The sequence below is a fragment of the Heterodontus francisci genome, chromosome 18 (genome assembly GCF_036365525.1).
Source record: "Heterodontus francisci isolate sHetFra1 chromosome 18, sHetFra1.hap1, whole genome shotgun sequence".
Classification (NCBI taxonomy): Eukaryota; Metazoa; Chordata; class Chondrichthyes; order Heterodontiformes; family Heterodontidae; genus Heterodontus; species Heterodontus francisci.
This window is the reverse complement of record NC_090388.1, coordinates 14893133-14919017: the sequence shown is the minus strand read 5'-3', so window position 1 is coordinate 14919017 and position 25885 is coordinate 14893133. Positions and strand designations below refer to the sequence as shown.

Sequence of the window (25885 nt, the reverse complement as noted above, 5' to 3'; positions counted from 1 at the left end):
GCATTTCTGTAGTTGGCCTCAATAACCTGACATTACCATGCATTAACTATTCAGTGGTTCAGGTGATTTGCACATAGTGGTTGAGCTGTGCAGAGCAGAGATCTTGATGTTCCATTTCTGATCTGTGTTGTGATCTCAGCCCTGGTGGGGTCAAACAGTGCTATAAATTACAGCTGGCCTCAGCACCTTCCAGTTAGGGAGGTAAGGGGGTTCCCTTTCCTTATCCAGTGCCCCGCCCCCCCACCCCTTGCTGGAAGTTGTGTGCGTTTGTGTGTCCAGATTACCTGCTTACACAGTTGTGGCTTGCTCATTGATAATGGAGCCTTTTGGGCAAAGTGCCTGAGGACATCTGAACTGCCCACCATGAAGGAGTTGGTGTTTTCAGCGCTGGTGGGGCTGGGGAGAAAAGGGGGTACAGTAACCTGGTGGTTATGATGCTGGACAAGCAATCTGGAGGTTGTGAGTTCAAATCTCCATATAAAATGGTTTGATAGGGTAAGTGCAGAGAGGATGTCCCCACTTCTTTGTGGGGTGGGGGCCAGGTGCGGGGTTGGAAATCAGAGCTAGGAAGCCATAAAGATAAATACTCACTCATAAATTCAATAGGGAATTCAGGATAAACTACCCAGAGAGTTGTTGGAATGTGGAACTCAATACCACAAGGAGCAGTTGAGCTGGATTGCATAGATGCATTTCATGAGATGCCAGAGGGAGGAAGGAATATCTTGATGGGGGTCAGATGAAGAGGGTGGGAGGAGGCTCACGTTGTACATTCTATGTCAGTTGGGGAATTGAATTCCATAAATCTGATTAAGGTGAGCTGCACCAGATAAAAAAGCCATGAAAGCTGCCAGATTGTTGTAAAACAAAACCTGATGAATTCACTCATGTCCTTCAGGGACGGGAGCCTGTCTGGTCTGGAATGCATGTGACTCCAGTCCCATACTACGTGGGTAACTCTGATTGCCCTCAGAGCAGCTGGGGATGGGTGACAAATATGCATCCTTCCTCTACGAATTCAGATTGAATTGTCTGATCTGTCTACATTTAAAACCATTGTTTAACGCTTCTCCTGTTTGGTACAGGATGTTGAAAAGGAAAGGGAGCCTCAGAAAATCCTTACAAAAGAGGAGATCAAACAGAAGATCGAAGCCTATAATGCGACAGTAACAGACTGGTCAAGAATGACCCTGGTAAGTGAAACTCTGATTTTAAAAAAAATGTACATCTTGATTTTTACCTCCTCAGATGGCTGCTAATGTTGGCAAGTGTAAGTTTGTCGTGGTCCCCAAACTCCCTTTAGCTTTAACGCGCAGTGAAATTGATGGCCCTCTGCGACAACAACTTGCACTTATATAGGGCCCTAAAGGTAGAGAAAGGTCCCAAAGTGCTTCACAGGAGTGTAGTCAGGCAAGGTTTGCCACCAAACCAGAGGAGGAAACGTTGGGACAGATGACCAAAAACTTGGTCAAAGTAGTAGGTTTTATGGAGCATCTTAGAGGAGGGCAGAGAGGTTTACGGAAGGATTTTGGACCTTGGGGCTAGATGGCGGAAGGCACGGCTGCCTGAGTAGCTCATCAGTAGTCCTAATGCCTGGTGTTTGATCATCTCTCCTCAGGTGAGACAAGATCTAGGAGCAACTCCATATGATTGGCCTCCAGAATAAAGTGGGCAGGGAAAAGTTTGGCTATTTTTCCCTTTAATGGCCCAGATTGTGCAGTTAGCACTCATTGTTCATCATGCTGACATCTGCTCACGAGGTTTTCATGGGTGTTTGAGCAGAAAATTGCTCTAATCTGGCTTCTGATCCATTGTGGCATCCTCAAAGGGATCTGTGGCATGTGCGAGCAGGGCAAGCAACACAGTAACTCTTCAACACTTAGAGTGAAGAATCTTTACTGAGACACGCAGGCCGGGATTTTATCCGGACGACTGGGGTCTCGACTGGCAAAAGTGCTGCCCAGAGCCCTGCGTTGCCCCTTCTGTGGGAGGCTTGCCGAATCAAGGCCTTCCACAGGATCAAGGGTGCCAATGACCGAAGTCCCGCCCTCAGGGGGGGTGGTGGCTCTTAGTGGGCCCCTCCTTCCCATTTGCCGGGTCCCTCATTCAGGCACTGTGCCTTTTAACGAGGGACCCCCTCCCCCAAACCCTGCCAACCTCCAGAGCTGGCAAGCAACCCACACAGGTTTTCTTGCTGTGCTTTCCTTGTGGTGACAGGCCCATCCGCTGCTCAGCTAATTGCGGCGGTGGGATGAGGCCCTTTAAGGGGCTCAATTGGTGGGGGCAATAAGGCCATTCACAGACCTTCTCGCCCCTCACTTAACTTTGGCGGAGGCGGGAAGATGGCGGGGTCCCCCCCACCACCCAATTATATGCTCCCCCTGCCTCTAAATCCACCATGGGGGAGAGCATAAAATTCCCCAGCAGAGTCTAAACTAGGAATTATAAGGCAAGAAGTATAAATTAGATTTAAATCAGGTACAGAAAGCAAAATAAAGAGGCAAAGAAAGATAGTATTTAAAGGAGGTAAAAGAATCAGAAAGGAAAATGTTAAAAAATGTGTTGTTAATTCTCTAAAACTAATTAAATTCTGAAGGAAGGAGACCCCACATTTGTAAAATTAAATTTCCAGTGCCAGAGAGTTTGGCAGTAATTCTGACTTAGCACATGGGTTAAAAATTTACTTACACCTAAATGCACCAACCCTAATTTTCCTTCTGCTGTGTTTAGTGGGTAACTACTGGGTATGTAAAGCAACTTAATGCACCTGTGTGGATTTCATTGCTGAATCGATCAGTGAGGTGCTGTTGTAGTGCAGCCTGTCAAGGAGTAGGGTAACTTGGACCTCAGCCTCTGGATTTCCTTGTCTAACTGCGAATGAGTACTCCAGAAGTTGCTATCCAATTTACTCCATAATAATGGTGAACACTGCTGGCCTCACAGATATTCTCACCACAAAGTTGGAACCAAGTTCCAAAGTGTGGGCAACTAGCCTGAGATAAATAAGGTAAATCAAGAATTGTGGATTGGGATTATAGGAGACAGGGAATACACAAGGAGTTGCACAATTATGGGATCAGTGGAAAGAAAGTGAAGAGTGGCAGACTGTGCATGAGTTTCCATTTTAGAAAGTGAAAACTGCAAGGAGAAGATAAAACATATATGACCAGGATATTGTGCATTTGGAGCTTTGACAGAACCCGAGAGTTCACAGGAACAATGGGCATAGTAGCAGAGAAAGAGGGAGAGGGAGAAAGAAAGTATTGATGGAAGGAGCAATGGAGCCAGAGAGAACAGCCAAGAGGGTGGAGGTTAATGGCTAGGAGTGTTGGGGGCTAGCTGTGGGGCAGAAGGCAGGCATTGTATTTAATATTCAGCAAAATATTTAAACACTGGCAGCATTGAATTCCTGCTCCCACTCAGAATGCCTGCAAAATGCAAAGCAGGCAGCTCCCCAGAGTGAAAGGTGATGGCCTCCCACACTTACATCGTGCAGTGTCTCCACTGTGCAGCAAATTGGGCTGGAGACCTTGCAAAAGTAAGTCTTTTGTTACTTGTGCTTAAAATGAGACCATTTATTTGTATGTGGCATTGGCAGTAATGTGAGGCAGTGTTTGATTTTATCTATGTTCTAGAAACTGGGCAGTGGATAGTTGAAAATTTCTCAGCCGGTTAAGCTGCAATGTTACAACAGTGATCTCAGATGTTAAACAAATGAACTGGTTTCTGCCCAATCAACACACATGCCTGCCAATGCTCGGAGTCTAATTCAATTGCATCAGCTCAGTTGGACTGATCCAGAAGCAAAATTAGTTTTGTTTTTTTTCTCCCTGAAGTTAAGAGCTCTTTTTTTTGCCCAGGAATGAATAATACAATAAAATGATCAGGTTAGCCTTTGCTTCAGTCATGTAGAAACAGACTAATGCTAGTATTACACATTCCCGGGCAGTTGGGAGGTTATCATTTTTGAATTGTGCTATGTTTAAAGACTTGGAAAAATGTCAACTTTAAAAACACAACACTGTGTAACCAGTTTTAGCAACTGGTTCTGGTTCTGGTGTTATGGCTGAGGTGGGAGGAGTGCACTGTTTATTCTAGTTCCACTTCTCCACAGGTTACAACATATATTTAAATTTTCCCACTTACTCAATCATATACTCTATTTTTCCCAGAATAAAACACACCTACCAGCTTTCTTTAGTAAACAACAAAATGATCAGTTTATTAGTAAAACAAGTAATGAAATAAAGCATCAACACACACATTGAAATATAAAAGCTCCTTTTTTTTAACCCTAACCACCCACACACACACACACACACACACACACACACACACACACACACACACACACACACACACACACGTACACCAGTTAACTGGAAAAATAAAAAGGAATTTTGCTTTAGAGCGCTGTTACAAAAAAACCAGAAAAAAACCCACTTAGACTGAATACCTGCGCATTCTTGAAGAAAAAAGAGATATGGAAAGATGTCCTTTGTTTTGGTTTGACATCCCAAATGCATATAGATGGCTGTCACTGAGATCTTCCTTGAACAGTTCTTTCCAGGTTATGTTGAAGATCAGTTTGGGTAGGCTTTCCAAGAAATGCAGCGACAGAGGCTTCAGATGTACCTTACAGCAGAAATGCGGCAACAGGGGTTTCAGTTCCCACACATTTTATATGCAGTGTTTCTTCAAATACAGGAGGAAAGAGGAGACTGACACACTGGATATGCAGGGTTTCTTTGCAAGAGAGAGAAAGAGATGTGCTGGGTTTCCTTGACAGGCAAAAACTAACTGTCTCCCAAGCAGTTTACACTCCAGCTCACTGTCCAAAGTGAAACCAAAACACTCTCACAAGAATCAAGCCTCCTGACCCCTATTAATCTTGACCTGTCACTTCTCCGTAAACATCTTCTCCAAGTCAAAACAATGCGCTGGGTAATTATCTGCAAACAGGTGCCTTCCAGTAACCACTTGTTTACAAGCCAAGTCCTGGAACCTTCTGGTGACCTCTTTTAAAAAAAAAACACAAAGTTCAGTATCTCTTCTAGCTTCCAGGTGAATCAATGTCCATAATTCAACTATAAGTTCTTAAAAAACATACTTTACAAAAAATAGAAGCATTCTCATAATACTGGGCTTCAATGAAATGAAAAGCTCAGTCGGGTCCTACTTTTCAATGGGAGTTGTTTTGATCCCTTGTGCTTCCACCCCCCCATCCCCAACCCTTTTTGCAAAAAACAGGGCCTATATTCCACTCGGGTCTTAACCAGAAGATCTGGTTGAATCATGTGCAGAGCACAGCACCAACAAGCAATGAGCATTGTTGGGATGGTAAAGTCCATTTTGGTGTTACTCTTAATATATTTTCAGTTTTCTCAACCTACCCCATTTCAGTTACGTGGAGAGATTGGAAAGGTTCTGATGAAAGATCACAGACCTGAAACGTTAACTCTGCCTCTCTCTCCACAGATGCTGCCTGACCTGCTGAGTATTTCCAGCACTTTCTGTTCTTATTTATTGTTGAAGCTCGGATTGTTCTCCTTAAAACAGAGGAGGTTCAGGAGAGATTTAAGAGGTGTTCAAAATCATGAAATGTTATGATGACCGTAAATAAGGAGAAACTGTTTTCAGTGGCAGGAGAGCTGGTAACCACAGAGAACACAGCTCTAGACTCATTGGCAAAAGAACCAAAGGAGGAGTTTTTTTTATGCAGCAAGTTATAATCTGCAGTGCACTGACTGAAAGGGTGGTAGAACAGCTTCAATAATAACTTTCAAAAGGGAATTGGATAAATACTTTGAAGGGGGAAACTTTGCAGGGCTCTGGGACAGGGGAATGGGATTAATTGGACAGCTCTTAAGAGTCAGCACAGGCACAATGGGCCAAATGGCTTCCTGCTGTGCTGCAAAGAATCCAGCTGTGCAGTCATATCTCGACTAGCTACATTTAGAGGACAATTGTTTTATAAATTCAAAATTGACTAATTGCGATCTCCGAATTGGGGTCATAATAGGTGTCAGACCCAATAATACATGTGTTTGTGCTGAAGAATAACAACTTGCACTTTATATAGCGCTTTGAACATCATAAAACTTTCTGAGGTGCTTATGTCTGATTATAGCCTTGAATGGGAAGGTACATTAATGCAAGAAGCTTTATGGAGAAGAATAGCAGGGAGGTGAAGGGATGGGAGCAGAATACATGTGAAAAAAAATAAATATTCTGTTAGATTGTATATTGTAACGTCTGTTTAGGACTAAAGGAATTAAACTCCATTTCCATCATTCATTAATTTCATTGTAAATGTCTTTCTGTCCCATTCTCCTTACCTGAAGATGCTGCCTCAGGGCAGGCGCACCCCAATGCTTTGTCTAAATGAGTGTTGGCAGGTTAGGTGGCACAGGAACACTGCAGCACTGTTTGATTCCCAACCACTCTACACTATAGGAAGGATGTGATTGCACTGGAGAGGGTGCAGAGGAGATTCACCAGGATGTTGCCTGGGCTGGAGCATTTCAGCTATGAAGAGAGACTGAAAAGGCTAGGGTTGTTTTCCTTAGAGCAGAGAAGGCGGTGGGAAGATATGATTGAGGTATACAAAATGATGAGGGGCATTGATGGGTTAGAAAGGAAGAAACTTTTTCCCTTAGCAGAGAGGTCAATAACCAGGGGGCATAGATTTAAGGTAAGGTGCAGGAGGTTTAGAGGGGATTTGAGGAAAAGTGTTTTCACCCAGAGGGTGGTTGGAATCTGGAACGCACTGTCTGAAGAGGAGGTAGAGGCAGGAACCCTCACAACATTTAAGAAGTATTTAGATGAGCATTTGAAACGCCATAGCATACAAGGCTATGGGCCAAGTGCTGGAAAATGGGATTAGAATAGTTAGGTGCTTGATGGCCGGCGCAGACATGATGGGCTGAAGGGCCTGTTTCTGTGCTGTATGACTCTATGACTCTAACTCCCAGCCTGAGGTCACTGAGGTCAGTTGTAGTATTCCACCCCAGCTCTAGCTGAGCTTTGCTTGGACCCTGGGACCTTCCTGGCTTGAGTCCACAATGGTTAGTGTACTTGCAAAGTCCTGGAGGAGACCCATCCTGATGTTTTGAGTCCGTCTTTTGGGAGAGAAAAGGTCCAGTAAATAATTCTGCATATGATACCAGAACTGAGAGGTTATAACCATCAGGAAAGACTGAACAAGCTGGGACTCTTTTCCCTAGAAAAGAAAAAGTTGAGAGGTGACCTGATAGAGATCTTTAAGAATAACATTTGGAAAGGATTTGATAGGATAGCCATGGAGCAGATGTTTCCACTTGTGGGGGAAATCTAAAACTAGGGGCCATAAATATAATAAAAGCAAAATACTGCAGGTGCTGGAAATCTGAAACAAAAACAAGAAATGCTGGAAATACTCAGCAGGTCTGGTAACATCTGTGGAGAGAGAAGCAGAGTTAACGTTTCAGGTCAGTTCTGATGAAAGGTCACTGATCTGAAACGTTAACTCTGCTTCTCTCTCCACAGATGTTACCAGACCTGCTGAGTATTTCCAGCATTTCTTGTTTTTGGATAATAAATATAAGATAGTTGCGAATAAATCCAATCAGAAATTCAGGAGAAACCTCTTTACCCAGAGAGTGCTTAGAATGTGAAACTTGCTACCACATGGAAAAGTTGAGGTGAATAACACAGATGTATTTAAGGGAAGGCCAGATAAGTACATGAGAAGTGGGACATTAACACTGGCATAGACCAGTTGGACTAAATGGCCTGTTTCTGTCCTGTAAAGTCGATATAATTCTATGTAATATCACCAGATAACACTTCTTGATGGTAATTTCGCTCAATCGCAAGAGATTCTAACCTCCATCTCAATTCCAGTGCTAAGCTGTGTGTATGGAATCATGGAGACACATCTTCCAATTTCTATATTCTTTGCCTTTCTAGAATTCAAATGGAGTATACACTGGTTTTATCAAAGTTCAGATGGACCTGCGCAGGCCAATCACCGTACGGTCTATAGCAACTCAAGGGAGTCATATCTATAATAACAACAATGAGTCTGCCTTCTACATGCCCAAGGATACTACGAACACTCTCCACATCAGCAGTAGCAATACTGTGAAGGAGGTCATTGAGGCCTTGCTGAAGAAGTTCATGGTTGCTGATAACCCTGCCAAGTTTGCACTCTTCAAGCAGTGTCGTGAGGAAGGTCAAGGTAAGGCATACTAGGTATAAAACGTAAGTTACCTTAACAAGGTGGAAAACGCAACTAACTTTAAAAAAACAGCAATCGAATAAAGAAAGTACTTGCATTTATATAGTGCCTTTCATGACCTCCGGACGTCCCAAAGCACTTCACAGCCAATGCAATACTTATTGCAGTGTAGTCACTATTGTAATATAGGAAATGCAGCAGCCAATTTGCACACAGTAAGCTCCCATAAACAGCAATGTGATAATGGCCTAGGTAATCTGTTTTTTGCTGATGTTGGTTGAGGGTTAAATTTTGGCCCAGACACCAGAGAACTCCCCTGCTGCTCTTCGAAATTATTGCCAAGGGATCTCTTACCTCCACTCAAGAGGGCAGACAGGCCTTGATTTAACATCTCATCTGAAAGATGGCACCTCCAACGGTGCAACACTGCCTCAGTACTGCACTGGGTGTGTCATCTTAAATTTTCAATCCCACTGTTTTGCTCTCTTTTTCCACCACTTCTCACACAAAATGTTAATGCCAGGAGGAAAAAAATCGTAATTCTTTCAAATTTGATTTGAACAAATTGACTGAAGTATTCATTCCATCTGTTAGATAGTACATAAAGGAATGCTTGATTCCTGCTGTTTATCATTTGATAAAGTTCCACACAACAGACTTGTGAGCAAAGTTACAGCTCATGGAATAAAAAGGATGGTAGCAACATGGTTATGAAATTGGCTGAATGACAGGAAACAGAGTAGTGGTTAACGGATGTTTTTCAGACTGGAGGATGGTTTGTAGTGGAGTTCCCCAAAGGTCGGTGTTGGGACCCTTGCTGTTCCTGATCTGTATTAATGACCTAGACCTTGGTGTACAGGGCACAATTTCAAAGTTTGCAGATGATACAGAACTTGGAAACATTGTGAACTGTGAGGAGGATAGTATAGAACTTCGAAAGGACATAGGTTGGTGGAATGCGCGGAAAAGTGACAGATGACATTTAATGCAGAGAAGTGTGAAGTGGTTCATTTTTGTAGGAAGAATGCAGAGAGACAATATAAATTAAAGGGTACAATTCTAACGGGGGGAAGAGGAGCAGAGGGACCTGGGTGTATATGTGCATAAATCATTGAAGGTGGCAGAACAGGTTGATAGAGCGGTTAATGAAGCATACAACATCCAAGGAATCATTAATGGGGGAATAGAGTACAAAAGCAAGGAAGTTATGTTCAACTTGTATAGAACACTGGTTTGACCTCAACTGGAGTATTGTGTCCAGCTCTGGGTGCCACGCTTTAGGAAACGTGAAGGCATTGGTGAAAGTCCAGAAAAGATTCACAAGAATGGTTCCAGGGATGAGGAACTTCAGTTGTGTGGATAGATTGGGGAAGTTGGAACTCTTTTCTTTGGATAAGAGCAGGCTGAGAGATGATCTGATAGACGTATTCAAAATCATGAGGGGTCTGGACAGGGTAGATAGAGAAAAACTGTTCCCATTGGTGGAGGGATTGAGAAGGAGAGGGCACAGATTTAAGGTAATTGGCAAAAGTAGCAATGGAGACATGAGGAAAAACTTTTTCACACAGTGAGTGGTTAGGAACTGGAATGCAGTGCCCGAGAGTGTGGTGGAGGCAGGTTCAATCGAGGCATTCAAAAGGGAATTGGATTATTATCTGTAAAGGAAGAATGTACAGGGCTACGGGGAGGCGTCCAAGGAGTGGCACTAGGTAAATTGCTCTTTCGGACAGCTGGCACAGACATGATGGGCCAAACGGCCTTCTGTGCTGTAACAATTCTGTGATCCTGTGATCAGCCTCTTGTACTTTTATATTTAGTGCTAAAGTGCAGTGAATAATGCACTGCTGTGTGTTTTTTAAACATTAAAAAAGCCTACAGGTACCAAATTTGGTGAATAAAAGGTCTATTCAGGCTCAACTTACATAAGCTTTATCCTTTTTGAATGAACACATTGAATACTAGGCAGAGTGACATTTAGGTCCAAAGCAGTAGCGCTATTGTTCTTTTTAAGAAGAAAAAAATGCTCCCTCTGGGCTGTGAAAAAGGCAGACTTGTTTTATAAATTGTTCTCTTTTAAAGAGTTATCGGCTGTGATGGGGGTATTGCAGGGTCTTTCTTACAGATAAATTCGCATGGACTAAATGGCCCTCCCTGTCTCTGCTCTGGTTAAATGAGTATCTGACACACTCACAAATCCATTACCCTGAGAAACCTCCACTCAGCTGTAGGTTTCTGGTTTGCTTGATATTGTGCAGGTGCTCTCTCTCTTCCCCCTCACTCCCCTACATCCCCCACACCTGTAGGGGACACATCCCACTTAACTGAAAGCAGGGAACCTAGATTTGCAAAAAGCAAGATTTGGGGTCTCCGGCTGTGCAGGACGTTAACCAGCTTAAACCGTGCAATGTAGTGTAGTGGTGACCTCACCTTCAAGTAACCTTACCTTTAAGAGACCAGGCTACTGATGTAACAGATGATGTCATCACACATATATACATATGCAGGAGACGCCATCTTTAAAAGGGACAGTGAGCACATGGCCTGCAGACAGAGCACACATAGCAGCATGGACAAGACCTGGACCTGAGTAACATGTAGAGCTCATAGAATGTAAATTGTTAAGTTAATAAAGAGTGTTACGTTGAACCTGAATATCAAGCCTGCGTCTATCCTTAAGAGGACTTATTGATCTGCCTAACAGCTCTACGTAAAGAAGAAAACACAACACTACAAACCACTTGAACATCTCAATGATTGAGCTTCCACAGATTCATCACCCTCTGAGTCAAGGAATACCTCTTCATTTAGTCTTAAACGGCCTGCCTCTTACTCTGAGACCATGTCTCCTTGTTCTAAACTCACCAGTCAGAGGAAACATCCTATTCACATCTACCCTGTCATGCTCTGTAAGAATTTTGTAAGTTCCAATGAGATTACCTCTCATTCTTCGAAACAGAATACAGGCCCAGTTTCCTCAATCTCTCCTCATAAGACAATCCTGCCATCCCAGGGATTTGTCTGGTGAACCTCTGTTGCACTCCCTCTATGTCAAGTATATCCTTCCTTAGATAAGGAGACCAAAACTGTACACAATACTCCAGGTACGGTCTCACCAAGGCTTTACACAATTGAAGCAATGCATCTTTACTCCTGTACTCAAATCCCCTTGCAATCAAGGCCAACAGACCATTTGCCTTAATTGCTGGCTGCACCTGCATGGTAGCTTTTAGTGACTTATGAACAAGGACACAGAGGTCTCTTTGGACACCAATGCTTCCCTTCTTTGGGCCTCCTTATCTCGAGAGACAATGGATAGGCGCCTGGAGGTGGTCAGTGGTTTGTGAAGCAGCGCCTGGAGTGGCTATAAAGGCCAATTCTAGAGTGACAGGCTTTTCCACAGGTGCTGCAGAGAAATTTGTTTGTCGGGGCTGTTGCGCAGTTGGCTCTCCCCTTTCGCCTCTGTCTTTTTTCCTGCCAACTACTAAGTCTCTTCGACTCGCCACATTTTAGCCCCGTCTTTATGGCTGCCCGCCAGCTCTGGCGAACGCTGGCAACTGACTCCCAAGCTCTCACCATTTAAGGAATACCCTGCCTTTCTGTTTTTTCTATCGAAGTGGATCACTTCACATTTATTCGCACTATATTCCATCTGCCATGTTCTTGCCCATTCACTTCGCCTGTCCAAATCCCCTTGAAGCATCTTTGCATCTTCCTCACAACTTAGATTCCCTCCTAGTTTGGTGTCATCCACAAATCTGGAAATATTACAATTGGTCCCATATCCAAATCATTTATATAGATTGTAAACAGCTGTGGCCCCAGCACCGATCCTTACGGTACCCCACTGGTAACAGCCTGCCATCCTGAGAATGACCCTTTATTCCTACTCTCTGCTTTCTGTCTGTTAACCAATTCTCAATCCATTGCAGTATAGTACCCCCAATACCAGTATATTATCCCCAATCCCATGTGCTCTGTTTGCTAATCTCTTGCGTGGGACCTTACCAAAAACCTTCTGAAAATCCAAATACTCCAGACCCACTGGTTCTCCTTTATCTATGCTACAAGTAACATCCTCAAAAAATTCCAACAGGTTTGTCAAACATGATTTCCCTTTCACAAATCCATGTTGACTCTGCCCAATCATATTATTTTCCAAGTGTCCAATTATCTCATCCTTTATGATAGATTCTAGCATTTTCCCTACTTAGTTTAGTTTAGTTTAGAGATACAGCACTGAAACAGGCCCTTCGGCCCACCGAGTCTGTGCCGACCATCAACCACCCATTTTATACTAATCCTACACTAATCCTATATTCCTACCTCATCCCCACCTGTCCCTATATTTCCCTACCACCTACCTATACTAGGGGCAATTTATAATGGCCAATTAACCTATCAACCTGCAAGTCTTTGTGGCTTGTGGGAGGAAACCGGAGCACCCGGAGAAAACCCACGCAGACACAGGGAGAACTTGCAAACTCCACACAGGCAGCACCCAGAATTGAACCCGGGTCGCTGGAGCTGTGAGGCTGCGGTGCTAACCACTGCGCCACTGTGCCGCCTAACAGGTCTGCAGTTCTCCATTTTCTCTCTCGCTCCCTTCTTAAATAAACATTTGCTACTTCCCAGTCTGCAGGAATCCTTCCAGAATCTATAGAATTTTGAAATATAACCACCAATGCATCCACTAACTCTATAACCACTTCCTTCAATACTCTGGGATATAGCTCATCTGGTCCAGGGGATTTATCAACTTTCAACCCAATTAATTTTTTGAGTACTACCTCTTTATTGATAATTACTTTCAGTTCCTCATTTTCTAAAGTCCCTTGGTTCCCTAATATTTCTGGGAGATTTTCTCTGTCTTCTTCTGTGGAGACAAACACAAAGTAATTGTTTAGTCTCTCTGCCATTTCCTCATTCTCCACCGCAAACTCTCCTGTCTCCGCCTGCAATGGACCCACATTTGTCCTTGCTAATCATTACCTTTTCACCTACCTAAAGAAGCTTTTACAGTCCGCCTTTATGTTTCTAGCTAGCTTACGTTCATAATCTCTTTTCCCTTTCTTTATCAGTTTCTTAGTCCTCCTTTGGATTCTAAATTGCTCCCAATCCTCGGGCTTACCACTTTTTCTGGCGACCTTATAAGCAACTTCCTTTGACCTAATGCAGTCCTTAACTTTTTGTCTTAGCCACAGTTGATTCACCTTTCCTGTTGGGTTTTTGTGTCTTAGAGGAATATTTGATTTAACTGCCAGTTCATGTTTAATTAATGTTGGTTTTGGTTTCAGTGTTAAAGTAAAATTTGTTTGCTAAATTGGGTTTGTTGGTGATCACCACGGGGATCATAACACTCTATTCTAACCTGCACCTCGTCTCATTCACCCATGAGCCCTGTGCTCGCTGACCTACCCGGCCTAGGTCTACATAAGAATCCAGGAGCTCCTTATGTGGTTCAATGAGTTACTACAATGCCTTTTGTGAATATAGGACTAGTTCTCCAGCTCAACTTGTGCTGGCGGCCTTTAATGGTAGAATTGCTCCAGTTGAACTAGCTAGACCAACAGATATTTATGATACTCCCAAGAATATTACAACCTAGTAAGGCTACTTCCATTGATGACATTACTCTCAGAGTAGAAGTAGCTGTGGGGGGTGGTAGGGGCTTGGGGGGCGGGGGGGGGGGGGGGTGGTGGGGGGTGATTCCATTCCACCGCACATGCACCAGCAGAGTGTAACCCCAGGAACTTCAGAGCCTTTATGGCACCAAACACTTGTCCGTCAAACCCATCTTGTTTCTCTCTTCCATTTGCAGTCCACACGAGCAAACTGCTGGATGCCGAACATCCTCTTTACTTACGTTTGCTTGCAGGACCCAGCTCTGGCGCTCTGAGTTTTGTCCTCCGTGAGCATGAGACTGGGGAAGTTCTGGTAAGTAACCCATTTTCCATCTCTTTGTGGTCATAATTTTTTTTCTGTAGCCAAAAGCAAAGTGTTAGACAAAAAAAAGTTGCATCTTAATACCAGGCCACTCCAAAGAAATCGGATATTTGTTTTAACCAAAACACACAGTGGGTTGATGAGAAGGTAGATGTTTCAAGAGTAATTTTTCATTAGAACTGAGTCAGACCCAAAACGATAACCTATTCTGTTTCACAAGAAAATTCCAGATAAGAGGGGCTGTTTGGCCCATCTTGCCCCTTTTCCCAGTCTTTTAGTTTTCAGAAATAGTTGCCAAAGGTCCTAACAAACTGATTTGTTTTTTGAGTTCTTCAGGCTTGTCTAGGATCCTCTACATGGATCTTCAAGCCTCTACATCAGTGTGGATTATCTCTGTGGGTGTTGTGTAAAGATGTTCATCAATCTGCTATTCATTTCTACTTTTATTTCTGGCTTCAAGTTCAGTTTTGTCTTTAGCTTTTTGAACAGTTGTTTACATTGTGACTCTGATCAAATTGCTTGTTCTTCAGTGGGAAGCCTTCAGTCTTCCGGAGCTACAGAACTTCTTGCGTATTTTGGCTAAAGAGGAAGATGATCAATTTAAGCACTTAAAGAGGCGCTATATGAACTTCAGAACCAAGCTTGAAGAGGCCTTGAGAGCAACTGGAAAACCAGGTTAACCCGGTCGAGGGAAATGGCAAGGGAGGCATGCTCATAATAAGGAGGGCATGCTTCAAACAGAGACTATGTGCAAGTATCACCAACAGGAGTGGAGTTCAAATATGAAGACTTCTCTTTTGAGTAAGCTACCTGTGTGCACCAAGAACATTGGATCGATTGTTCAAGAACCAGACCTTCTCTGCGTCACCTAACTTTGCTTGCACAAACAACATGTTTACGGACAATCAGAAGGTTATTTATAAATTGGCTGACTGCCTCTCACTGATTGGATGGCTCCATAAGAAGTACTGTAATAGCGATGAGAAGTCCTTGTGTGCACTTTGCATGTAAAGCATTTACAATGGTGGTTTTAGTGCGTCAGTGTACACAGGGCAACATCTAACACCCTGGTTTGTGACTTTATTGTTCTGCTCCTGTTGATAACAAATAAGCACGGGATGACAATATTTAGCCTGAAAACTGTACAATGTTCCTTTCAAACTGCTCACCTTTCTGGGCATTGTGAAGGGTAACCTTTTGTGATCTCCTACACTGAGAAAACATACAGAGCAGAATGTTTTTTTTTTACAATACTCTATTATACTTTAAATTATAATTTTTACATGTGGACCATTGCTCCAAGGTGAAAATTGGTATTTAATTAAGAGCTTTATTGACAGGATGGAAATGGATTGAAATAATTGGAATGACCAAATGATCGAGTGGTAGGAGGCCATTGATCTAGTATGTTGGAGAAGGGCTAAGGGAAGTAGTGATGGTGAGAAAGTGATAATGATTATAGATGGGATAAATAAAATGGTCTGAAGGCAAGGATGTGCTGTTTTATAGAATGAGAAATTAGAGTTGTACAGAGATGGATATAGATTTGTTACATGACCAGGTAGATGTAAAAAACCAAGGAGGGAACAAACTTGGATTTAAAGAAAGTAACTTGATTTATGTGATATAGCAGGTTAATAATGATCTTGAAACACTTTATTCATGTATAACCCTAAACAGAACTTTGCTTTGGTAATCCTGCAGTGCATTGATTACAACTGCACAGTGCCCTCAGGGTGCCAACCCTTAGCTGATATCATTCTGTAAGTATAGCAGCAGCAACAATGGGGCCACTTGTAGCACAGCCAGTTTGTGGGCACTTGATATCTCCTCCAGGACAGCTCCCTTGGGAGTTGCTAGTTTTACCCTCGTACTCATGGCATCAGGTTCCCTGTTTACAGATATGCAGTCACTGTGGGACCAAGTGAATGGATGTGTGTGCTTTGGTTAAAGTCGCACCAACATTTGGGGAATACTTAACAGTTGAGCTCAGCACAACTGCTCATGAGCAAAATAACAACTTATATTTATATAGCGCCTTTAATGTAGTGAAATTACGCAAGGTGCTTTTCAGGAGTGTTTTCAGACCACAGGTTTGACCCTGAACTAAAGGAGGAGACATTAGGACAGGTGACCAAAAGCTTGGTCAAAAAGGTAGGTTTTAAGGAGGAGAGAGCATTGGCAAGGGGGAAGAGGTTTAGGGAGGAAACTGCAGAGCTTGGGGCCTAGATGGCTGAACGAGCAACCACCAGTGGCGGTCCAAAGGGAATAGACAAGAAGCCAAAAATGGGGGAACATAGAGTTCTGGGAGGGTTTAGGCAATAGAAGAGGTTACAGGATGTACATTATGTTGGCCAGGTCTTAAAGCAATTGGTCGAAAATTAGGAATTTTAGTCATTTCCATCATCCTGTCATTATGTGCGGATTTTTTTCAAGTACAAATGCTACCAGAATAATGTGTCATTTGGCTGACCTCCTGAGCTATCAAAATGTCTGCACTAGGCTCTCGAGATGAGGCTCACTGTTCTGGGCCAGCAGTTTCTTTGTAGAATTGTCACGTGATTCTGTAACATCCAGTTACTTTTCTTAAAGGCTGATTGCCAATTCTATCACCCATTGTGCTTCAGCGCCAATATGCTTTACAGTAAGTTTGTGAAAGCCACTTAAACTGATGGCCTAGGCAAAAGAAAACAAACTTTGTAAGTGACCAGTCTAAGGATCGAGAAATTAATGTTGTCCAGCTGAGAGAATGTTTTGCAGATTAAAGGAACTGCTAGATGGAAAGAAGACCAGGTTCATCACGTTTGCCTTCTGCTATCCTGGTCGTCACATGATGCAAAGATAATGTTGCTGTTGAATCTCTCAATTAGTCTATACCAGACCCAAACACTCAGTGGCGGAGAGCTTTGGGAACCATAGGTCCAAAGTTAGCTTTTTCCTCATTTTCCCCATGTCATGTCTCATAAGAAGCAGGAGTAGGTCATTCGGCCCCTCAAGCCTGCTCTGCCATTCAATAACATCATGGCTGATCTGATTGTGGCCCGAAATCCACTTTCCTGCCTGCCCTTCATAAATTGCTCCCATACTGTATAAAATGAAAGAACATGATCTAATTTGCGTTGAAGTAATACTAACCCCTTTCACCGCCTCCTGAGGGAGTCTGTTCCATAGATCGACCACTCGCTCACTGAAATATTGTTTCCGCAGATTAATGTTCTCTGATTCTACTGCTCTGGACAAGGTGAAACAACTGGTCCTGGTTATCAGCGCAACAAACCAGGCAGTGAATTGAGTCCGTGTATTAACTTGACATTTATCTTTGCAAATACTACTAAATTACTGCTTAAAAGTGAATGACTGTCAACATTTTGAAATGTTTGCGTTAAATTCAAACAAGGTGGTTGCATGGGTCATGGAATATTTCAGATTATTTCTAATTGAGAGTAGATTTTTTGAAAACATAAGTGTGGCGATTTGGTAAATGAAATGCTCTAGCAAAATATGTGATGCTGTGGGAGCTGTTTGGTTGCTAATTGTTCCTTTAGTTCTTCCTATAACACTTAAAGCAGTTGTACTATAAGTGAGGCTGTGTTGCATTGTGAGTGGTATATTGTGAGGCGCAGTAAGGGACATCAGAGATCTCACTTCTCAGATTAAACCAAAGACCCAGGTGAAGCTTTATGTGCATTTCATTCTATGGGGAAAATGCGTATTGCTGCTCTCCAGTTAGCCTTGTAGTGTTACCAGCCAAGGAGAGGTAAATGTGCAGCATAGTTTAACATAGTGTGTTTGTTAAAATGACTGAAAGGAGGATTTTCCAGGACAGTTTATGCTGGGTGTTCATAAAACAAAACAAAAGTCCTAAAATGATTAATTAGGAACTTGGGAACAGGAGTAGGCCATTCAGCCCCTCAAGCCTGTTCTGCGATTCAATTAGATCATGGCTGATTTTAACTCCATTTACCCTCCTTGGCTCGCTAACCTTTAATAACCTTGCCTAAATGCATCCTAAACTAGACGCAGCTGCAAGTCTTGCCATAATCCACTCTGTTTAGTTTTTATTTATTATTTATTCTTGGGATGTGGGCATCATTGGCAAGGCCAGCATTTATTACCCTTGAGAGGTTAGTGGCAAGCTGCCTTCTTGAACTGCTGCTGCCCATGTGGTTCAGGTACACCCACTGTGCAATTTTTTTTTCTGTAGTGCTTTGGTACAACTGAATGCCTTGCTAGGCCATTTCAGAGGGCAGGTAAGAGTCAACCACATTGCTGTAATCTGGAGTGACATGTGCGCCAGACTAGATAAGGACAGCAGATTTCCTTCCCTGAAGGACATTACTGAACCAAATGGGTTTTTACAACAATCCAGTAGTTTCGTAATCATTAATGAGACTAGCATTTTATTTCATATTTATTAACTAATTGAATTTAAATTCCACCAGCTGTCGTGGTGGGATTTGAACATGGGCTGGATTTTATTCCAGCAATGGGGATCCCAGTGGCAGACCGGAAAGTGGGGGGGAAGAGAACCTATCTTGGCCCCTTGTCGGGCCCCCTGTTGCTATTTAATGGTGGGCAGCCAATTAACTGCCCATCGTTAGGGACACAGTCCCTTTAAGGGATGAGCTACTGCCTCCAAGAGCTGCCGGCCACTGGCAGCGCCACCAGGAGCAGTGGCCATGGTCGGTATTGCAGGAGGACCTGCAGAGGCGAAGAGTCTGGAGACCTTGGGAGAAGTAAGTGGGGCCCGGGTCACTGAGGAAGGGCAGACAGGCCCCGGCCGGGTGATGGGGGGAGTCGTTCTGGAGGGTGGCGATTGCTGCTTGGATTGCCCCCGAAGGAGGCTGCCAGGGAGCATCTCTAAGTGGAGGTGGGTCCCTCTGCCTTCTACAAAATTGAGGTGGAGGCAGAATCAATTGGCCTGGGACAGCAAGTCCGTCCTCCCCACCCCGGACAAAATGGCAGGGGCCACGTGCAACATCGGGAACGGCACCCCCTGCCATTTTGTTTGCCCCTCCCTGCCTCCATGCCCGCCTCCCAAGGGCAGAACAAAATCCTGCTCCATGTCTCCAGAGCATTAGTCCGGGTGTCTGGATTACTAGTCCAGTAATATTACCACAAAGCTACTCAGTGCCTGCGTGAGGGTTAAAACTTGCGCTGTACTCTAAATATAACCCTAGTCCTGAGCATGGGTAATAGTCAATAGCAGTGTGTAAGAGTTACTGACACTGCACTGAACCAGCATCTTTCAATCAATTGGTGAAATGTCTTAAACATTCCGCGTCCATTCACCACACACCTGCATGTTCACCCAGAGAATCCAACGCAGCTTCTCCCCAGGTAGAATTACAGTGCAGAAACATGCCGCTCGGCCCATCGGGTCTACGCTGCTCCAGATGAACCTCCTCCCATCTCCCTTCATCTGATCTCATCAACATATCGTTCTATTTCTTTCTCCCTCATGTACTTACCCAGCTTTCCCTTAAAGGCATTTATGCTATTCACCTCAACTACTCCATGTGGGTAGCAAGTTCCACATTCCCACCACTCGCTTGAATTCCTTATATTTATGACCTGTAGTTTTGGTCTTCCAAACATTTTCTCTACATCTCCCCTATCAAACACTTTCAAAATCTTAAAAGACCTCCATCAGGTCACCCCTCAGTCTCCTCTAGAGAAAAGAGCCCCAGCCCATTCAATCTTTCCTGATGGTTAAAACCTCTCCGTTCTGGTATCATCCTTGTAAATCTTTTTTCTTACCTACTCCAGTGCCTTGACATCCTTTTTTCTAATGTGGAGACCAGAACTGTGGGCAGTATTCTAAATCTAACTGCCCAAGTAGTGCAGTGATCTGAGCAGCTGCCAGGACTGTGTATCTGATTTTTTTCCAGCTGTCGTGTACAATGTCAGAAAGTGACCTTGCATTACGTTAATACTTGCTTAAAATTTGTTAGCGACAATTCCATGTCCATGCACCAGTAAACGAATCGCTTCTCTTATCCACGGTGTGAGAGTGAGGTTAAATTCCCTCAATGTAGTGAAATCATATATGCATTTTTAAATGGGTTTTATGATTTCACTACACCTAATTCATAGAGCTCCTTTCCAAAGATGGGATTCTGTTGTGTTCCAGTACTTTACAACAGTGACTACACTTCACAAGTACTTAATTGGATGTGAAGTGCTTTGGGACATCTGGGGGTTGTGAAAGGCGCTATATAAATGCAGGTTCTTTCGTCTTTGCCAAGTGACTGGCAGCACGTGATCTAATTCCTGTCATACACCTTTGTTAGCGGTGGGTGGGTGATGGTTTGGACCCAAGTTATTTGCTCTGTGCCCACACTGCTGATCAATTAATACTTAATGTGTTACTATTGTGTTAATTTTTTTCAGACCATTTCCAAAGAGTAGAATTGTATGATGAGTTATTTGGGATGTGACTGTGGTTAGTTGTTATTAAATGGGGCGTGTGTGATTTGCGAACACGATTAAATATGTGTCATATGTGGGAGAACAGAAGCTTTGCAGACTTCTCCCAGCCCTGTCGAGGGGGGGAGGTGGGGGGGGGGAAGAGTTGGGGGGAGGTGGGGGTGTAGTTTGTGGACGTTGAATTGACTGGGGAATTTTTGAACTGTTAACCCAGGGGCGGTGACAAAAGGACCTCTAGGGGATCTTTCGATCCACGTCATAGCCTTTTCTGTTTATAAACTGATTTTTATTTCCTCTTGAGAAAACTTAGGGAAATCTTATGCAGTCAAGAGATCAGGGTTGGGGATCTGTATTAAACTGTGTTTAAACTATGAAGCAAACATGACATTTGCAAGGCGGGCTAACAAACATGGTGTGACTACTGACAAGTGACAAAGAGGCAGGTTACTATTGCTCAGTGGGTTTCATTTATGCAGCAGCTGATACCAAAGTCAAAACTAGGGCACTTTAGCACATCAGGGATTCGCTTGCAGAGTCTTGCTAACCCAAAGAAAACTATTGAGACTTAATGTTTTCATTTAGCAGTCTGCTTTGTCTGTTGATCACCATTTTATATCTTTTAGAAAGAAAACGCTGTACCAAAGTTTCTTACTGTGCTCACACAACTGTTGCAGTTATGTTTTTTTTTTCAAGCTAGACACTGTACAAAAGTCTTATTTTTTTACAGGACCTCCGCACTCTCGCTGTGAACTGAATGAGCAGGACAGCTGAGTTGCTTTTGTGTTCTTTTACTGTGAATGTTTTTTTACCCTTACTTGAATTAGTTGCAAACCACTGTATAGCCAATGCCAAAAAAAAATTCAACAACTGTGGGACATGCCTAGGTGTGTGATGCACTACCAAATCTGTTGTGTTGTTAAAAGGGGGAAGGGGATGTAGTGGTAAATTTTTAATTTGGCATTTGTATTTTGTTGTAATTCGCAGCACCAATGAACATTGTGCCTGATACTCCTACTGTAATATCTGATCATGTGCTGCTGATTTTTCGGTTAAAGGGACTGAATCACATTGTGTATCACATAATCGTAAACGAAAACGCAAATCACTGACTTTATTTGTGTTGAAATACGTAAGGGTACAAAAACGGACATGAACTTTTAATCATGGATATGCATGTGGAGAAAGCACAAACTTTGGGTAATGTGTAGGACCGAATGTTTTTGTTACTGTATTTATACTGATGCAAGTGCAAATTTATTTTTTTAGGGAATTGTTCTGTTTTCCTTTTATGATGCTGAATTTCGAAAATGGCCTTTGCAAACTGTCGTTGCGTATTTTAATAAAGATGTGATTGACAGAGTGCCAATGTGTGTCTACAATTATGTATCTCCAATATATATGTTGGATGTAATTACATATGCTCCTAAGAAGTTGAATTAGAGTTCCAGGATTGCAGCCTTATCTCTGAACTGCGCTCCCTGCTGACACAGCCTCCTTGCTGGGAGTGTGTGATCATGGAATTAACTCTTTGGTTTCCAGGTTGCCAAAAGCTCACAAAGTATTTGTTTTCTTTTGTGTATCTATCCACACTCAGCAGGCATTCAGCTCCAGTCAGGGGCAGCCATGCTGTTACTCAAACATCCAACAAGCCTTCGTCTTTCAGTAGAATCTCTGGGCAGCAGTCAGGTGCAGTAACCCGAGATGATTTACGTTTCCCCCCCCCCCTCCTGCCCCAACTCCCGCACCGCCCCCCCCCCCCCCCCCCAACCACCATCCACCATGCACCTCTCCATAGCCAAGACACTGGCCCCGGCTCTGTCCTGATTGAAAACAGCTAACTCGGCATTGTTCAGGATATTTCGTGCAGTGCTGAAACAGATCATTCAGCCCACCAACTGGTCTATGCTGGGTTTATGCTCCACATGAGCCTTCTCCTACCCTATTTTAACTCACCCTATCAGCATATCCTCTTCTCTTCTCCCTCATGTTTACCAGCTTCCCCTTAAATACATCTAGGCTATTCCCATCTACTACATCTTGTGTTAGCAAGATCCACATTCTAACCACATGACTTTGGGGTCTGTATGGGTCAGTTCCACACCACAACTTGCATTTCTCCATTCTGCCCATGCAGAACCCTAGATTTTGTTAACCCAGCTATGTGGCTTTGATCAGTGCCAATCTGCCCTGTTTATCTTTGATGTATCTATGAAGATCTATCTTCATTCATCAGGGGAAATGATTAGGATATTGCCCTTCCAAGGTTGAATGTCTGGATGCCGTAGCCCCAGCTTAGTAACTGGTGTTCAGCATTTGAAGTTCTCTTTTCTATTTGTTTGGTACAATGCTGGAGAGAGAAAAAAATTGTTGCGAACTGCTAGAGGTCTAAGATTATGAAAGCGATTTGATAGGGTAGACGCAGAGACACTTGTAACGGCGACGCAGAGACACTTGTAACGGCGACACAGAGACACTTGTAACGGCGACACAGAGACACTTGTAACGGCGACGCAGAGACATTTGTAGGGCAAGACCAGAACTAGGGGCCATAAATATAAGAAGTTGATCCAATAATAAATAATAAATCCAATAAGGAATTCAGGGAAAACTTCTTTACTGAGGGCATGCTGAGAATGTGGAATTGACTGTTTCAAATGGTTGAGGCGAATATCAGACATGCATTCAGGGGGATGCTAGATAAATGCATGAGGAAGAAAAGAATAGAGGGATATGCTGATGGGGGTTAAATGAAAAGGGGTGGGAGGAGGCTCGTGTGGAACATAAAAAAGCTGACATCGAACAATTGGGCCAAATGACCTGTTCCTGTGCTGTAAATACTATGTCTGGTTAAATATTGCCTCTGAACAACCCACTAGTCTGTCTCCTCCATCTGGTCTGTCCTGACTGTAAATTAATTTTCATTGGATCTGTCTGGGTTTTGATCTTATTTGGATAAAAATTGCACCTCTTAAATGTAGATTAAAACTCGCGCCAATTTTCAGCAACTTGGCACCTGTACAATTTTTCGAAAAGTATTTGTTTAATCGGGTATTTTTCATCCCTGTTCTGATTTAAACTGTTGAGACAATAATGGGTTTGGTATTGGACTAGGGAGGACTGGACTGGCCAGGGTATCTGCTCCTGTTCAGCTTTTACCATTTCTAGAAGATCCTTAGTGTCTGGATGTTGGAGTGAGAACTGGACTGTAACACACCCCATGGTCGAATAGTCACTTGGCCTAGAGTCATCCGGAATGAGTTTCCAAATGCCTTTCAGTGGCTAAAATTGGACCTCAACATGAAGAGATGAAAATGGAAGTAAAAATATTGTATTGTTAAGAATGGTTATCTATTAAGAATGGAATAACATTATCGGCAAGCAGTATTTGTAGTTCAAAAGAGATGAAGAAAGTGATTTTTTTTTACCCTGGTTTTGTTCCTGATTAATCAATTTCTGAAGTACATAATTTGACTGTGCAATTTGGTATATAAATTAATCTGTCCAGCACCAGTGCTTTGTGTTTGGATTCCCTATTAAGACAAGTGATTTGCACATACAGCAACAAATTACCTTGATATCACACCCTTACTATAGAAAAATATCCCACGGTGTTTTGCAGAAGTTCAAGCAGACAATAATGGATGTCAAGCGAGGGGAGGGTGGTGGAGTGGTTTAAGGACAGAGTTAAAGAACATGGAGCCGAGATGGCTGAGGGCACAGCTGCCCACGGTGGTGCCCAGTGGGGATGCACAAAAGGTCAGAGTCTGAGGAAAGCAGGGTTCTTGAGGGATTGTAGGGCTGGACTAGGTTACAGAGATAAGGGTGAGATCATGGAGGGATTTAAACACAAGAATGAGAATTTTAAATTGGATGAGTTGGGGTACTGGTAACCAATGTAAGTCAGCAAGGACAGTTTGATGGGTGAACAGGACTTGGTGTGAGAATAGATAAGGGCAGTGGAGCTTTGGATGAGTTGATGTTTAGGAAGAGTTGAGGACAGGAAGAGGATTGCAACAGTCGAGTGTGGATATGATGAAGGCTTGAATGTGGGTTTCAGAGGCAGGTGATATTATGGAGGTGGAACTGGTGAGTTTTTGTGATGGAGAGGATATGGATTTAGAAGCCATGGAGGAGTCTAGAATCACCGGTAAAGGTACAGACCGTATAGTGGGGACTGAAGGTGAGGACTTTGGCTTTCCCAAAGTCTAACTAGAGGAAATTCCCTTACATTTACTACATTAAAACTGCTATCTAAATGCTAACTTGTTGGTGATTTTTTACAGGATTTAATCAGATACAGAAGTTGATGATGTTTGAGGCTAAATTTACCCTTAAATTAATAGATAGATAATCACAGATTGGGATGTGCAACTTGGTGACACGTTGGAGTCAGAGTGGGATATTGTTTCTTAAATGTCTTTTTCGCATATCTTTTCTTTAACTTGAGGCTACGGTTACCCATTCGATTACTTGCTAATGAATGAAATGTCTTGCAGCAGACATGCCAGTGCCTGCTGTTGGTTATTGGGCCACTAGAGGGTGAGAAGCCGACAGTAGTTCAAAGCAGAACTCAATAATAAAGGATGGAGGATTTTAAAATTTATCTTTCAGGAATTATGTGCTTGTCCAAAAAAGTGACGGGTTTATGGATTTAATGTCCTGCATTCTGATTCTTTCTTGGAGAAAACAGGTGCCAGTTTGAGCTGTGGATTGTGGAGGAGCTGGAAGAGGGGATGCTAGTGAGATCAGGTAGTTTCTCTGTATCTGCTGTAAAAATCTGCCTTGAACTAGCGAATTCTTGGATAACAAAGGGATTAGAACAAAGGAAGATATTATATTGTGGTCATTCCCTTGTCCATTTTTAAAAGACGCTTTCTTATCACAGTTTAATCCTGATTTTATCAGTTCCAGATGAATCATTTGGCACATTAACTTTTGCAGGGCGGGAGGGTTCGTAACCAGAGAACGCAGATTTAAGATAATTGTCAAAAGAACAAGAGGGGAGATGAGAATTTTTTTTTCACATAATGAGTTGCTATGATCTGGAATGCGATGCCTGAAAGGGTGATGGAAGCAGATTCAATCAGAACTTTCAAAAGGAAATTAGATTTATACTTGAAAAGGAAATAATTGCAGGGCTATGGAGAAAAAGCATGGGGAATGGGACTAATCAACTAGCTCTTTCAGAAAGCTGACACCGAGCACGATGGGCCGAATGGCCGCTTCTGCTGTGTGGTTCTACACGACCATCTCCTCGAATGGTAAGAACTTTAATTAACCCCAAGCTCACTG

At 43.0% G+C, this 25885-nt stretch overlaps 1 protein-coding gene across 2 annotated transcripts in view; it reads left to right on the top strand.

Moving 5' to 3' along the window:
• rassf3 (Ras association domain family member 3) overlaps positions 1–21953 on the top strand; it is a 183354-nt gene extending 161401 nt beyond the window's left edge. For both annotated transcript variants that reach the window (XM_068050333.1, XM_068050332.1), the window contains 4 exons: positions 1086–1193; positions 7951–8221; positions 14040–14155; positions 14695–21953. In XM_068050333.1, the coding sequence (XP_067906434.1) occupies positions 1086–1193; positions 7951–8221; positions 14040–14155; positions 14695–14844 (645 nt within the window). In that variant the 3' untranslated portion in view covers positions 14845–21953. The remainder of the gene's footprint in view (positions 1–1085; positions 1194–7950; positions 8222–14039; positions 14156–14694) is intronic.
• The last annotated feature ends 3932 nt before the right edge of the window (positions 21954–25885 follow it).